General features: G+C 35.1%; 1 protein-coding gene across 1 annotated transcript in view; it reads right to left on the reverse strand.

Moving 5' to 3' along the window:
* The window catches only part of BBS9 (Bardet-Biedl syndrome 9), a 343165-nt gene that overhangs the window by 287741 nt on the left and 38167 nt on the right, over nt 1-17257 (reverse strand). Inside the window, exons 8-9 of the mRNA XM_080338643.1 lie at nt 15727-15910; nt 14597-14726 (exon numbers count right to left, since the gene is read on the reverse strand). Coding sequence (XP_080194769.1) covers nt 14597-14726; nt 15727-15910 — 314 coding nt within the window. The remainder of the gene's footprint in view (nt 1-14596; nt 14727-15726; nt 15911-17257) is intronic.

The following is a 17257-nucleotide window of genomic DNA, read 5'->3' on the forward strand; positions in this document are numbered from 1 at the left end:
TTTTTACAGAATGCTAAGACCACAATTGGAGTGTTGGCTTCACAACTGTAATCAAATATTCTGGAAAAACTATGCTGTAACTGAGATAATCTCAACTCTGTACAGTTACATTATAACTGCATACAGAAATGAAGACTCCACTGGGCAGTATCCAAATAAGTAGTTTCTGCAGACAAGTTTGAGCATTCTCTTTCTATGGGAAGTAATTTTTACTCAGTGAATGAAATAAATCTCCTGGTTGAACTACAAATGTATGGAAACTGGTTGGGGTTTCTTTTGGACAATTGGTATCCCCAGCTAGCCCTTTGCTGCAGGTGGAACACGCAAATCTGAACCGCCTTCTGAAACGGAACACACATAATAGGCCTCAAAACACGCAGTTCCCCTTATATATCCTATAAGCTCATCTCAAACAGAAATAGTCATCTCTTTTGGGACTCCTCTTCCTATTGCCACAGAAGAGCTTCCAGCCACCACTGTAATTTTGAACATATATTAACATTCACTACAAAAACTAAGCAAACTGTAATAGGAAGCTCTATTCCTGAGCACCATAAGGCTGGAGATGCCAAGTCTCCCCCAACAAATACTTTAAGAAAGTAGAAGACTTAATACTGATTTTCAGCTTACATGTCCAGTACCTGTGTTAGCAGCCCTCCTGTGAATGTGACAGCCTGTTTGTGACCTGAGAGCTTGGAGTTCACATCTGTTCTTTCTGGCAAATTGTAAACTCTCGACCCAAAGTGAGAGGCAGTGGAACTAAGCATGAGTCCTTGCTTCCTCTGGCTGCTGGAATATTTATTACCACCTATAGTTGGTTTCCTTGCTCAGGACTGGGTCTGTTGTTAGAATTGTTATACATGCAGAATTGTTCATCCTAGTTTTCTACATCCAAAAATATCTGTACAACACACATCTGTGCTACGTTTACAGAATTCTGGATGGCACATGGAACAAACACATTGGGCTAATGCAAGGAAACAGACTATTCTGAATACTTGGGCCATAATGCAGTCTTGGTAGGCTATGCAAATAACACCTAATGCAGAGGACTTTGCTTAATGCTTGACAAATGTTTGCAAAGAACCTCGCCATACTGGCCATGGGCACAGCAAAGCCTTTAAAAAAGGGTATTGTTGAAGGAGATGCTACCATGCTACCCAATACACTGCCCCACGCTTTGCTATTTAGTTACAGCAAATAATGAAGTCACCAAAAAAAAAAATGGGACAAGACAAACTGCATCATGAACTTGCTCCACAACTGGATAAAGAAAACTGATAGCTGAAAACAAAACAATTTCTAAAATTCTCCAGTAATGCTTTGGATCATCTTAAAATTTCTTTCCTGAGGCTACGAGTCTCTTAAGCTAAGAAGGGAAGATCCATGAAGACATCTGAATGTAAATGAAAAGGGCATGAAGAAATATAGCTACACTGTTCGCAATAAATCTTTGATGATATACTACTGAAGTATAATACATTCAAAAGTGGTTTGTAAATCCAGTCCTTCCTACACACCTTTAAGCTGACAATCATCTGCAGGTAATGAATCTATCAAATGAAATCAACTAAAATCAATGAGATTATTTTCCTTTCTAAATTGTGCTTTTCTTAACTTCTGAGTTTATGTCAGCATTACAGAATGCACACTCAAAAACTTCATCTTAAAATAAAACTAACTTTCCTGTTAGCCATGACATTCTTTAAGCATGCACTATCTCAGAGATAAAAGCACTGGTTTAAGAAAGCAGCATTACAAATGACACTTTTCCTTTACTTCAGTTACTGTTCTGCTGGGCCCTCAGAAAATTGTTCAATATGAAAAATATACAAAGATAAAAAAGCTTTTTTCAGTAATCTTTCCTTGTTAAAGCTGTCCATGAATTTGTACATCAATAGAAACAGTAAAGAAAATATGGGTAACCAGTTATAACATACGATTTTTAATACATTAATTTCTCTGTTGGAATGTCTGTCAGCCAGTCAGGACTGCCATATTTTCTCAAGCTTTTATAACAGAGGGAGGGGGAGCATATTTAACAGTTTTATAGTAGTTTCCCCGCAGCTACTGCACTCATACAATATCCCTGCAAATATCGTTACTTCATTTGGCACATTTTGCACACAATCTGGAATTTCAATTACTTGTTAAATTTCTTTTATTGTAAACTATTTTTTTTTTCTATATATCACACAATAGTCAAAGTAATAGCAAATCCAAGGGGATATTTCAACAGTGAGGAACTCAAAGTATGAAACAAATTATTCTGGTATCTAAAATAACTTTACAGTACAAAGCAACTCCCACACACATATGGTAATAATTTGAAAAACTATCTTTTATTGGATTCTGGATAATAATAACAGCATATGTTTTTGTGGGTCTTCTCTTACTAAACAAATTGCTCACAACATAATTCTTGAAGAAATTAAAATGCTTTGCATGTTTCTAGTTATTTAATACCAAACTGATCACTCAAACAGTTGACTTAGAAGTTGAATCTGTAATTTTGAGTTCCATTTGAATGACACAAGCTAAGCCTTGGACAACTCTCAGGACAAGGTCTGATTATTGACACCGTTTACAGCCTTAATTATTTATATTTATAATAGCACATAAAACTTCTACCTCAATTGCAAAAACAGTTTTAATGGACATTACTTATACCAATCATTTTAGAAAACAAGATGCTCTGCAATACTACTGAAAATGTACTATTTATAAACTAATAAACTAGGAAATTAATTCCTGAACTGTGCTCAAGTATTTTGGATCAAATTCTCTCCTCATTTTATCATCCCCTAAAATAATTACGTGCAAGAGCATAACTACAATAGCACTTTTAGTTTACTGCCTTTGAAAACTAAAATTGTTCTAAGTTTCACTACCATTTCAATGTCATTTTAGCTGTTACTGTGTGAAGCACTTGATGAAATGCTAAAGGAAGATCAGACTAGGAGTGATAAACTATAAGCATTTCTAACATGAACTAATGGGATTGAAAGTCAAAAGTCCATTAAACACACACTTCAAAATCAGACCTTCAGCTGAATATTTAAAGTATACCTGGTGAAACTCAGTGTCAGCTACCACCAATTTTTACGTGGCTTTGGGTATCTGTGGAGCACCTTCATGTTCCTTTGAAAATCTCTTCCTCATTATAAAAACCTTTACTCAAACTTACATCAAAAGTAATATGTGCATGTGTAAGACTTCCTCGTTCTGCTATTACACATGAAAACTGACAATCTGTTTGCTCTCAGAAACTAGAATTCTTTTAAGCCTATTTATCTTAGGTATTTAACACACTTTGCACCCTCTGCAGAGGGCATGCAAACATAATATAAATATAGTGTTCAACTATAATTTTACAACAATATGTAATTATATTGAATATCATTAAGCAGTATATAATTTATGCTGTTGCTTTACAGAAAAGCATTCTTCATCTTTCTATTTGTGTGATAGTTTAATATTGTTGATCTTAATGAATACCAGACACAAATCTAGTTTAAAAAAAATTATTAAGTACATGTAAGAGGAAAAGGGAAAGGAAACATGGTTTCATCTTGATAATCTATGAAAAAGCAGTTGAAAAAAGGGAAAGGGAAAGAGAAGTTATAACTAGAACAACAGGCCAACACCTATCCCCTCTTATAAGCACTGAAATCCACTGAGAGTCAGAACCTGAATTTGGCCAAAGCATTACCATTTTGAATGCCTGAAGGGTTCTCTAGCTTCCAGGTCTTATACAGTACTTCCACTCTCTACTTAGGACTGAAGACATTTTCACTAGCACCTTGGTGACACCTCACAGCACAACAGCAAACTAGTGCCTTACTGCACAACACCTTCAGACAAGTCTTTAGCTTGAGTAGTTTTCTCTTTGAAAGAGACTCTGCCTAATAGGCCAAATGCCATCCAGTGACCACAGCAGAAGGAGCATCTTCCAACAAAAAACAACATGGGAAAAAAAAAAAGAAAAAAGCAATGGAAATCGTCTGGTTTTACTGCCAAGTTAAAATCAAATAGTACTCATGAAAGTTTGGGTCAGAGGTCTTTTCTGCCAGATCACTACTGCCACCTGCAGGGAGCACCAGAAGGCTTGTGAGGAGCTTTAGGAGTGCCCCCAAAGCTACCAGGTCACACTAAATCAAGCAGAACGGTGGGTTTTTTGGTTGGTTGGTTGGGTTTTTGTCATTTGTTTGAGGTTTTTTGGGGGTGTTGGTGAGGGTTTTTTGTGGTTTTGTTTTGGTTTTTAGCAGGGTTAGCATGACAGCTTGACAGTTTAAAGGAATACTAAACAGGTTAAAACTTAACAACGCACATAGAGGGACAGATATTTATGCACGGCACCATCTTCTGGTTCCTTCAGGAAGGAAACACACTGGTGTAGACAGGCTAGACATGCGATTTAAGTTCATGCTACAAATTACATATAAAATTATTTTTCATCTGAAATATTAACCAACTTAGTTTCTTGTTGTTTTAAATATAAAATAAAAACCATTTCAAAAGCAGTAAACGTTTTATTAAAAATAGCAAGCTATACAAAATGCAGATTTAAATGAAAATTAGCATTTATCACAAAGTAGAATAAAACCAGAATATTTAGAGGGATGACACAGGCCTCCAGAAATATATTATCTTGCTTTAAGCAAAAAATGTGAAGAGCTCTGAAGTAGACTATATTCAAGGAAAAGTCATAACTTCCACATTACATTCATTATTATCACAGTTCAATATCTAAGACAATTAGTGGCATTACCTGAATTGAAAATGAATGTGAGAACTGATAAGAAAACCTGTTTACTTTAAATGAGAGTGCAGCCTCTAGTTCAGAGCTCCACATAATAAGAAACAAGAGAAATTACATTGTGATTTTATTTATGATAGCACCAGTGTTAGTAGTAGGAAAGAAATTAAAACCAACTGTGACAAACGTAAATTATCTCCATGCTTCACTCTCTCTCTTAGAGCTACAGCAACAAGTACATATTTCTTCATTTGCACCTCCTTTGCCTCAACTCAAAAACCTGGTTCAAGGTCATACTCCCTCACTGGCACACAGTTATATCGCAGCTTCCAAAGCCTCAAAGGCTGTATGTACCAAAAAGTATAATAGCTGCTATGGCGTCATGAACAGAGGATCTGGAGGGCCTTCAAAGTTTATCCTTCATCTGAACCTTCTCTTCCCCCACATCAAGAGAACAGAGTTAGACTCCATTTCACTCCAGGCAAGCTGGAGAGGCCCCCAGCATCTCTGCTTCCAACAATAAAGAGATGCAAGGTGCTATGATAACATCTACACTCTACTAAGGTTTAGACAAAGCTTATTCTTAACTGTTGGCTTCATATAAGCTATTATAATATTAGACAGTACACGAGGAAAATTAAGACTGCCCACAGACTACAAAACGGCTAACAGGAATAACCATGATGTGTCTTTACCACAGGTTTATTCTGAAAGGATTGACTATTACGTAACTTGAAAAACACTCAAGTTAATCTCAATCTCTTTCTCCTCACAGTTTGACAGTGATGTGCCTAAAAGCTTCAAAATTCACCAGCATTTCAAGCAGGAAAAAGTGCATACACTATTACTTTTAACAGTACTTATCATTGGCCTTTCACCCTGTCTGAAGGGCAAAGCTGCTCTTTAAAAGCATTTCTGGTGCCTTGCACTGCTAGCAGGCTCTCGTCTACCAAGCTTAACATAAATGTCCCGCCTGATAATCCTTGTAAGAAAAAAAATGTCATTCATGTTAACAGCATAATAATCAAGACATTCAAAATCAACAGTTTTAGATTGCTCATAATAACTGTTTTTCAAACAAGATGTCTTGCACATCCAGACTAGTGACACAATACAGCCATAAACTCCAGCCTACTGCTCAATACCCAACTTCAAGACTTAGTCCAGAACCTGATACAGTTATATTCTACTCTGGCAGAACATGAACAGCCACAGATAAATTGTAGGTTAACAGAAAAAACCCTATGGTATTTGTTTAAAAGCAAGTATTTTATTTTAAATACTAGAGGAGGAGTTACTTGCCTTCTTGTTCTTGAGCAGTTAGAATTTTCTCTTTTAATGCCTTCTCTAGAACCATGAGGGCAGGAATATTTTAAATGTTATTTTAAAGTAAGTTGAAACTCTTACAAAACCGTATGACCGTAAAAAGAAAGCTTTTTGAAAAAGCAAGTAAGTGGCATGCAATAAAATTAGGAGAACTCACAATATGGACATGTGCTTAATATTATACAGTAAATACCATTTGAAACAACTTGTTAGAAAGCCCCGTCATGAATCACAGTATATGCTGGACATAGTATTTGGCACATCTGTGTCTTTCGCAGGATCAGAATCCTAAATGTTCATATTTTGTGGGTAGGCTTACAGACACTAAAATTATCTCTTCAAAAGACCTTTAAAAGAGTAATATTTTGTACTGTCATCTCTTAACAATCCAGTGGCAATTTAGTGATGAAAAACAAAACTATCTTTTTCTTTTCTTAAAACATTTTTTTAAGTGCAAGTATGTTTAAGTATAAAGATTCCAGAATTCTCTGCATTTAACTTCACAGATTAGGCAACATTCTCACAGAACACTCAAATAAAAATTTATATACGTGCATGTATATAACTGAGCAGTTTATACTGTGCGTCATAACTGGCATTGCTTCTATTACAGTACTATGATACAGAAAAAGGAAAAATGTTTCAATAAACTATAAAGTTTGATTCCTGCAGTTTTCTTTCCATAAAACTGTGTAATAAGTGCTAAGTTTTGCCGGTTTTATATGTAAGTTTTGCCATTTTTATATGGTGATTCTTTAACAGTTGCAGTAGCTGTGGTGATGTCAGTTATAATAAGGAATAACAGATGGGCTGGAATGAAGAACAAAGTATTTTCAAGCATCTGGATAACTAAAAAATTCAATGAGAGGGGTTTTATTTTGACTCCACCCACTATTACCCATATGTGAGTGCACTTTTACACCTTATATACTTAATTCAACTACAACATTTCTTCATATTTCTTCCAGTTAAATTCAGTTCCTGTTGCCCTTCTACTGTTTGGGGAGCCCAGCTACACAAAGTACGTTCATGAACCACCCAATCTATTATGATTCTGTGCCAGAACACAAGTTTTCGTTTCAAGTCCATTTTTGGACCAGAGCAATATTTTGTCACTTGCAAAGTGATCGCAGATTTTCATTTTCTTCAAAAAACATTGGAAGGTAAAACTTCACAAAGTACATTTTCAGCCAATGGATATACACCAGAATTCTGAACTCTAATCTTTTGATTCATGTTCCCCGTTTAAATTAAACTGACCAGTCTGTGCTGCTACACACGAGTTCAAATCTGGGAATTAATCCTTTGTCAAAACAAAGAATTTAAACACTAGCTTACGTTCTCTTCTTTATAGAGACAGGTTACTGAATCAGAGAGTTATATATAAACTTATTCAGACAAAGTGCCACAAAGTTACAAGCATGTTAACTATGTCTGGCTCAAGCTATTTCTCACGCATAGAAGATAAGTCTTGGTTCTGCAAAGCCAGTGAACAACAGTCTCCACGGTCTTTTTACGTCATTATACAAATAAGTATAAAAAACCACACATTTCTTACTAGTCATTGTAATATTATGAAATGCTAACAACTAAAAAAAAATCCAAAACTAGTATTGTATTAAGCTTTTTTCTAGAAGGTGAGAAAAGTTATTGTCTCCATGGATGTATGCTCCAACAACTGTAAAATTCTTAATTGTTTGGTGTTGGTGTAAAGACAGGATTGGTTTTAAATGCAATAAATGCAATACATGTCTCTTTCAGTATTGTGTTCCCCTTCCAAATGCAAACCGATTATCAACCCTGAAGTGTAGCAGCACGTATCACCTGGCTTGTGCTTAACATGCACTGGAGGTGGCATACAGACAATCCGTGTTAACCAAAGTCACCCAAGCAATACTCCTCAGCCTTGCAGTCAAGCTGCAGACTAATGGGAGACACTGGATGGGAACAGAGTATTGGAATACACAGTAAGATACAAAGCCATGAAAACTACCCAACCCTTCTCCACATACTCTTTTGAACCTATGGCTAAAGCATCAGTAATTTTTTTGCAGGCGTTCATTGTTGCTGGTATGGTCATCAAATAGCCAAGAGCAACAACAACACTGACAGTTCAAAGGTGACACATCAGACTATCAAGGCAAAAAACCTTCTCACTTTGATCTGTAAGTATGCTTATGTGGATATCTCTGGTTAGAAAGAATGAATGCCACATGCCTGTAGTAGTATATGGCAAAACAGAAAAGTCAGAGACAGGTAACCAAGAAATGAGTATGTACATGCAAAACAGGCTGGAAATTACTAGATAATTAAGCAACACTGTACAGATCTTTTTACAGTACTCACCTGTTATGCATGTTACACATCCTTTTATTAGAAAAGATGGAAGAAAAAAGGAAAGAGGCATCTAGGAGTAAAATGATAACTCAGCACATAGCAAGAGACTATTGTTTCAGTAAATTAGAAGTCATTGTCTCCAAAACTAACTTGTAGGTATTAAAAAATATTGCAAAATACTTTCTTACAATGCACCTGTGTAACTATAACACAAGTGGAGATTTTCCAAGAGATAGGAAAGTTCAGTTGCCATGGCTATCAACATCACATAGGACAATACAAATATTCAAACACTAATCAATATGATTACATAGAAAATTCATTTTCAGTACCTTCATTAGTCAGCCTCTGCTCCTTTATTATTTCTGCAAGAGGAAGAAGGACTCATACAAGAACACTAGAAATTTTAGAGCTACCATATTACTTTGTCTTACAAGCAGTAAGAAAATTGGACGCTACTACAGCATCTCAATTCAATCATTTGAAGTGATTCAGTAAGCTGCAGTATTTCCTGCATCTCAGCCTACACAACACAACTTTGAATTTATTACTTTAAGTCTTTGATTCAGTAGAATACATAATCAAATACATAACAACATAAGACAAAATACGAACACAAATAGCCTATGGGAATGTGGCTTTAATAGATGGCTGATAAATACATTACTATGTGATACAGTCTTAATGGGCTGGTGATTCACAACACTGATGTTACGAGTTCAGGCGTGACCCCTATAGTCTGCAATGATCATACTTGGAGAAGCAATTAAAAACATTATTTAAGTAATTTTCAAATATCACAGTCAGCTGTAGTGCTAGCAATTAACAGAAAAAATAACTTTGTGATTGAAAACTGAGCAAAACAGAATCAGTGGTGAAGACATGGAACCCTGGGATATTTTTATGGGAGCATTCCTCAGTTTAAACCTAGGCAGACTTAAAGTTCATGAGGAGTTGAAGTGCGGATAAAGCTTACTAAGTGTGCCTGCTTGCCATTTTGAACATATAAAGTCTACTTTTATTTCCTGGCTTTTCAACAGTTACTTGTTTATTAAAAAAAAAAATCTCAAATAATGAAAACCTATTCACAAGCTAAAAGTTTGGGTGCTGGAAATTTAATATTTTAAGAAGCTCAGAAATTCTTACTCTTTAAAGGTGACAAATTACTTCTGGACAAAAAAAATCTTTCCAGACTGTTTTATATTTCCTCTTCAGAAAACATGCTGTTCCATTACCAAGTAAAATGATATTTATCTGACAAATAAATGAAAGTCAAAGCAAATATTCCAGTAACTTTCACCAACTTGTCCATACCTGTCAATCCCTTGTAATAAAAGAAACTTCACATTTTACAGAGCATACACATCATTTCACATCATTTTGTGGGTTATTTGCTTCAAAAATCTTTCTTCCATGAAGAACAGTCCTCCTGCTCACAGATATAGTAGTTCACATAAATACTTACAAAATAAGGTTCCCATATTCTAATTCCTAGATGTAGCTCCTACAAAGCAAGAGACACCACATATGCGAAGCATCTCATTACCTATAAACAAGCACTACAGGTGGGGATAATTTTTTTTCTTTTGAGCATTTCTAATCAAATTCCAATGTGGCTGAAGGTGAAAATATCCTTCATTTAAACATGAAGTTTGCTAATAAACTGGTGCCTAAATTAAAAAGTCCCCAATACATTAAGTAGAGAAGGAAGAATTCTCTTTCCCAGCCTCAGAGAAGGCTGGTTTGCTGTTAGAAATGTGCCTGCTGATAAATTCCACATGAAATCAGCATTTTTTTGCCATATAGATATGATCAGACTTCATTTCTTGATGGATAGGCAAAAGCACAAAGAACCAAAATGGGCAAAATGACATATTGACTCAAAAAAAAACAGGTATCTGAAGAAGTTTGCAGTCTATTTCAATTTAAATGAAAAAAATGGCAGGCTACCTTTTAGCATCCACAGGCTTATCAGATATAACTTAAAGGCTGCATAGAAACAAAATCAAGCAGTAAAATTAAGACTAGTGAACTTTAAAAATGTTCAGAAGAAACAAAGTCCCTGACTGAAAGGCTTCACGCTTTCCTCCTGCAAAAAGAGATTTGTGACTTGAAAGTGATCAAAACAGAAATCTCCTTCCTGAGACCACATCTAAACTGAATGCTCTATATGGTTTTAACTCAACCCACAGCAGCATTTTGGGTGTTTGTGACGGAAACATCCCTGAGGCTATGAACACAAGCTATTTTGCTTCAGACTGAATGCACGTTAACATAATGTTCTAGTTTCAGGCCAGCCAGGTCAGAGTAATACTTAATGTAATCAATCAGCAATTAAAACACCGTACTCTTAGGAACAGCTTTGACAAGTGAGTTAGTGTCAAATAAATAGAAAAGTAGTTGTCTAAGTATTTTAATCTACTCCAATGACCTTTTATGGTCAAACACATGGAGATGGGATAATCAGGCACAGAAAAACAAATACAACTTGTGACAGGCCCTTAAAAAGTGACTTTCTGCTACTTTCTGAATAAGCTATTTCAGATGATTCAGACAAACATAACCCAACTTTTTGGTCATTTGCCCTTCCTTACAGGCTCAAATCCCTGCCAACGGGAAAAAGATGACTTTTATATGAGGTGCTCTATCAAACGAGAATTCTATGCTCCTATGAGCTTGCTTCCCACACCTGAACTAGGGAAGGGAGAATAGGGAGGAGGGGAAATGGGGGAGGGTGGGGCACAGCAGAGAGAGAAAAACCTAACACATCTCAAGAAGCATCAAAAAGTGACAAATTAATAGAACTGATAATCCATGAAGGTAAGAGATACAGTTCATTAATTTCCTTCACAAAGGAGATGTGGAAGTACATGGAAAGTCTTGGAGGAGAGGTCTCTGGTGAAAAAGAAAAATGAAAACTGAAGGGCAATAAAAAAAGACAATAGACTTTGAAGTCAATGCTAAGAAGATATTTAAATATTTATGGTGAATACCAAGCAAACACTGGTGCTCAAAATTACCATTTTAACACTGAAAATTTGAGGGGAATAGGAAGTCTTTTAATTCCTTTCTGTAACTTTTCAGATTTTGGCTGTTCTAACTGCAGCATATGGACAGTTTCTCTTCAAACCACTCTAGATGGAGTGGGTTTGGGATTTTTTTTTGCTTAGGTTGGGGTTTTAAAATCAACTCAGGCAGAATATCTAAACCATTTTCTTCAAGAGTTTCAGCTTCAGTGAAAATGCTTTTGCACAGCCATAACTTTAAGGATGACAACACAGGGTATGCAAAAATGTATAATAACTGTTCAAGCAGGCTTATCCATGGGAAAGTGAATTTGGGCTGAAACAAAATCTTAAGCAGTTTAATCCAAATTGGTAATGTAAGTGGTTATACCTCTGAAGCAGTTCATGCAGTGTTAAGCATGTAGGAGTCCTCTTGACATTAAAACAATGTCATAAACAGCTAGTTACTACACATTAACAGAACCAGAATTTAAACTTCTAACAAAATAACGGACAAACTTCTATAACAATGATTAGAACTGAACTTCCAGTTCAGTGACCTTAGTTATAGAGATCTCCAGGTAAAACCAAAAATAAGATAAGCTCTCAAATTTTTGCCTGTAGTTTAAGCTTCTGATCACAAGCTTTTATAGGGAATTTTCAGCTTCCTGACAGAGAACACCCAGGTTTTAATAGAAGGCAAAAAAAGTGTAGTTCAACAGCTTAAAAATATATCACTTGTAGAGTGCAGAGACATCCGTAACATGTTATAAGTAACAACTTATCTTTGATTCTATTTTTCCTTGTGTGTTTCTGAGAATGTGATGGAAATAAAGCAGTTTATGCTAGAATTCAATCCCAAATGTTGTAGTGTGTTATTATCATTATTTACATACTGGTATTGCAACAGGGAAATACTGTATTTCACATTATTGTAAAAGGAAAAAATCAATTCATAAAGAATAAGGAGGTGCACACACTAGAAACACAAGTTACTTAGCTGGAATTCTCCAAAGCACTTGAGCAGTCAATCTTAGAAGTAGACCAGCAAGATTATAGGATAAAGTATACAACTGCCTTTGCGAGGAAATCACTACTCCTGCCCCAAGGGATTTACACGGAATAGCTTGTAATAATGCTTTTCTTATCCAGCAAGCCAGAGCCTTACATTAGAAATAACAGACATTATGCCAACAAGAAAATACAGATGAATGTATATTATCTGTAGAGACAAACACTTTCAGAATGGTCCATTTAATTTGTAAGTATTATTGGAATAAAAGTGGAAAGGATGTGAAAGTAATTAATTGACATAGATCGTATTTAAGACACTTCAGTCTCTTGGCAGTGTAAGATTAACAACTCTATGCTTATTAAAGTACTTAATATTATTTATGTTACAGTAGTGCCCAGAGGCCCCAACTGAGACTGAGGCCACTCTTGAATGGAGTATTAGAAAATCATTATCGCATTGACTCACAAAGAACCCTGTTTCAAATCATTTTTTTAAAGAACAAACATATATTTTGTTTAAGCCAAATGACTACCGCTATAAGCTTTACAACAGTTTTTGCAATTTAGCTCATCTTTAATGTCAAAAAGAAGTACAAGCATATGGCGTATTTTTAAATGGAAAGACAGAAGCACAGCTCTGAAAGACATAAGCCCTACACTTCTCCCTATCTCTCAGGCCATTGGGTCTAGACACACAGATGTTCTTTCATTTATTAGTACCTGTATAAAGAGGTTTGTGTAACTAGATTGCTGTCTCTCCACGCTCTACAGAACAAAACCCCAAACCAAACCCTAGCATTAGCAGTTCTGTGGGAATTCTGAATTTAACTAGCAAAATTATCTGGGACACATTAGGCTCCCAAAATTCTCACTAAGATCAAACTATTGAGTGTTAAAGTTCACAGCGAACAGGCAGAATCTGCATAAACTTCTTCGAGGCATTATTGAAACAGATGGTTTAATAATATGTTTAAAAAAAAAGGTATATACAAATGTTAGTATAATCTGCTGTTGTAAAAATCAATGTCTTTTCCAATTTTTTTCTGACACAAATATTTTGTCCAAACTTCTAAACCTGTACTGTCATATCCTGTATAATTAACTTTTGGTTTATACTAACTGGCCCACTGAGACTATTTGTTATATTTTACTTGTAAGACCTGTTGGATAAAAGCCAGCAGAACTCTCTCCAGAGAGTAAAAATAAAATTTAAATTATTAAAAAATCATTAGGTAACCATTAGCACCAAACAAAACACAAACATCTCTCAAATTACTCTGCACAAGTCAGTAAAGCTAGTTACATGTTGCATTTTCATCTATTACGAGATCAAACACACAACATGACCAAGTATTCAACAAACTAGTGTATGTTAGCACAAAAGCCACATGCCTGCCAGGGACCAGAAGGAATTTACCTGAAAAGGACAATCCTACTGCATCCAGTATGGTCACAGGCACTGGGCAGCCAGCACCTACCACAGCTCTGGTGGCACAAAGTACAGGCATAAACTGGATTGGAAAAACACTTGCTGAACTTTTCTGTAGTTTTCTTATCTGGGTGACAGACTCAGCAGAAGTTATTAATATGCCATTTCTCTACACTCCATTCCCTACCCAACCAGGTTTCTCCTGACCTGTCTCATGTGTATCTTACAAAGGGTTTTGGTCTGTTGCAGTGCAAGCCTGAGCAATTCAAATGGTTCTTTAATTTCCACAGTTTAACATTGGAGTTGAATAATCTGTTCCAACAAATTATCCCTGGAATTCATATGCTCTTAAATACTTAATGAAGAACAGATTTTCGGTGAGATTCCCTATCTGCCTGTCTCAAGGAAGGATCTTACCAGATTGCAAAGCTTCTCTTTCCATTCTTTAAAAGAAGAAACTACTCCACTGAAGGTACAAGACCACAGGTTCTACCTTCACTCAAGAAATCTAAAGCACAGTACAGCAACTCTAATATTCTTCTAGAATTAACGGTACGCCCATTAATGAAATTAATATTTTACAAAATAAAGAAAAAACACTTTGAATTTTCCTTTTACAAGTTACCCTATTTATTACATGCCTCAGAATTGTTTGTTAAGAACTACAAGCAAATTTCACAACTGGAAATGAATCTGAAAAAAAGTAAACTTTAATAAGTTACTTACTGTAAATTTGCTACTTTCACTGATACAGGAATGTGAGGAAGTTGAGTTGCCCATTTCAGTGTAACATCTTGATAAACATTCAAAATTTTATTATGGTTTCCAACTAGAGTGTTTATTGTTCCTTCTTTCACTGTTAAAGATATAAAACAAGTTTTAGCACAAAAGATTTTCAAAAGCCAGTACTTTTCTTTGAGGCTTATATCATTACAATATTTTTTCTTTTCCTTTCAAGACACTAATTGTTATAAATTAATGTAGTATAATTATAGTATTAACATTTCTGAAAGTTACATTGACAGTAACCAAGGATATACATGATTAATTATGGATAACAATTTCAATTGCATGCTACATAATACATGCCACAAATTAGTACACTTCTAGCCAGCCTTGTCTGGCAATTTAAAACACAACTAAGACTCATAATTGCCATATTAGTATGCCAGGATAGGTACGACAAAATACACAGAGGTTAAATATCAGCTGCTCATGCTTAGTCTTCATTAATTCATTGACCTGTGAATACTGATTAAAGGTGTATGCATGTATGGATTTTATTTATAGCATAAATAAATCAGAAAGTATAAAATGTGAAGATTGTTAAGATCAAAGACTAAAATTATATTTTAAGTCTAAAATAAGACAAAGAGCCAAAAATTTATCAGATAGTTTTTGAAACATTAATATAGAAAAAGTATTAAGAATCTGGAGTTCTATAGTGGCTTCCAACAAAGCTGGTTGTTTCATCTCCTAACAGTAAACTTCATTTGTTTTTTTTTTTAACTGTCAGTAAATGACAGAAGGTTCTCAAGCACTAGTTTACTCTTTTAAAATCTCTCATTCTTCCATGTCCGTTGCTTGGGTAGCCTGGGCAAACTTACTCAAACACTAGACAATTAGCTCAATTTGGTGATGAGAAAATATCTATTTAGATTCTAAAATTATGACACTTCACACTAAGTAACATTTGAAAATAAATCTGCTTCAACCAAAAAGAGAGCTCCATTTCCACAGATTTTCTACAAGTCAACAGCTTATTCAGAAAAAAATATATTTATTCAGTGGAAATAAATATTCTTAGCTGTAAAAGTAACCAAGCTAAAATTAAGTTGAATTTTCCTTTTACAAACCTGAACAATAAGGAATGAAGCAACTTGGACTGTAATCAAGCTTTTTCATGAATCGAATTTGCCCATTATCCTTCAGGCAAAAGAAGTTTCTCTCACCAAGCACAAAAACAGAAGAAACTGCTTGATTAAAGGAGACAACACATATATCCAGTGCTTGTTCTCCGATGTTTAAAACCCAATCCACCTTCAAAAGAAAAAATATGCTCCAGAGACCAGTTGACAGCTGCATATTGGAGACAAAACTTATAGAGAAGGCTTAGAACTCATAAAATTACGTGAATATCGTTAACATAGATAGAAAAGCAAAATCAAGGTCTTTTTTTGAATGAGAAAACATTGGTTATCCTCTTATGTTGAAGGCAGTTGATAACTTTCCTTATTGTGACTAAAGTAGCAAAAACATCCTCCATTTCTTGAAATAGTTGTGAATTGATGGCTACACAGTTCACTTAAGTATATTTAAATTTTAAAATACACATCCCATTCAAAATGAAAACACTTTATACTTTAACCATTAAATCTAAGAACAGAGTATCAGAATCATTTAAATCTGCCTCTTTACATGTCCTCAGATATTAAGGGCAAGGTTAGAGAGCAAAAGGTGATAACTTATTCTACCAATACATGCAAATGGAAAAATAGACAACATTTTAGGTGTGTAAGCCAATACTCACGTTTTCAGTCACTAAGGTACAGCCTTCAGTCAGAAGGATGTTTGTGTATATGACAGCTTGTCTACTTTTCCACCTACATACATTGATATAATAAGCAACTACTTAGAAATCCCGCCATGCCTATATCCTTACATCTTTAAACAATACTACTGCTTATTGATACTTTTCATTGGTTTGTTATTCCAGCTCCTCTGAGAAATTTCAACTAATTCACATATGCAAAAATTGCTTTTGACTACTGCCAAGCTGGTTGAACAGAAATTCAGAATTTCTAAAGTCAAAAACACCAACTGTCAGCAAATTGCAAGTTCAACTGTCAGCGCTTCTTATATGAACAGCATCAATCATTTTGCTTAAAGAAACATAGAATGTGTTAGTAAACATACTGGTATATCTGACATATGATGCTGTAAGTGGCATCTTAAAAGCCAAAGGGAAAAAAAAGCTAAGCTTATTACATTCATCTCCACATATGCTTCTCAGTTTAGATTTTTTAAAATGTATATAATTTGCAGCATATCTGATGAAGCTTCCGAATTTCTTATTTAAAAACTATGTATACTCCTAATTCCAAATGTGAGATTCTGACTGACAGTTTGAAAAAGTTCTATGATTAGCCGCTGCAAGGAAAATGTTCTCCCTATATTTTACTGTTATATATGAAATATGCTGAATCTAGCATTTTACATAGTATATTTAGCAGACAAGCAATTCTACTGCAGGACCACAGAGAATGAAAATCTCTTTTTCTGAATAGGAGGCAGCTCAAATATTAAACAGCTTAGTCACAGGGACATCCTGAAGACCACTGAATCCACAGGATTTTGACAAAAATAGCCGAGGATACTGCCTAGTTA

The sequence above is a fragment of the Nesoenas mayeri genome, assembly GCF_963082525.1.
Source record: "Nesoenas mayeri genome assembly, chromosome: 2".
NCBI lineage: Eukaryota > Metazoa > Chordata > Aves > Columbiformes > Columbidae > Nesoenas > Nesoenas mayeri.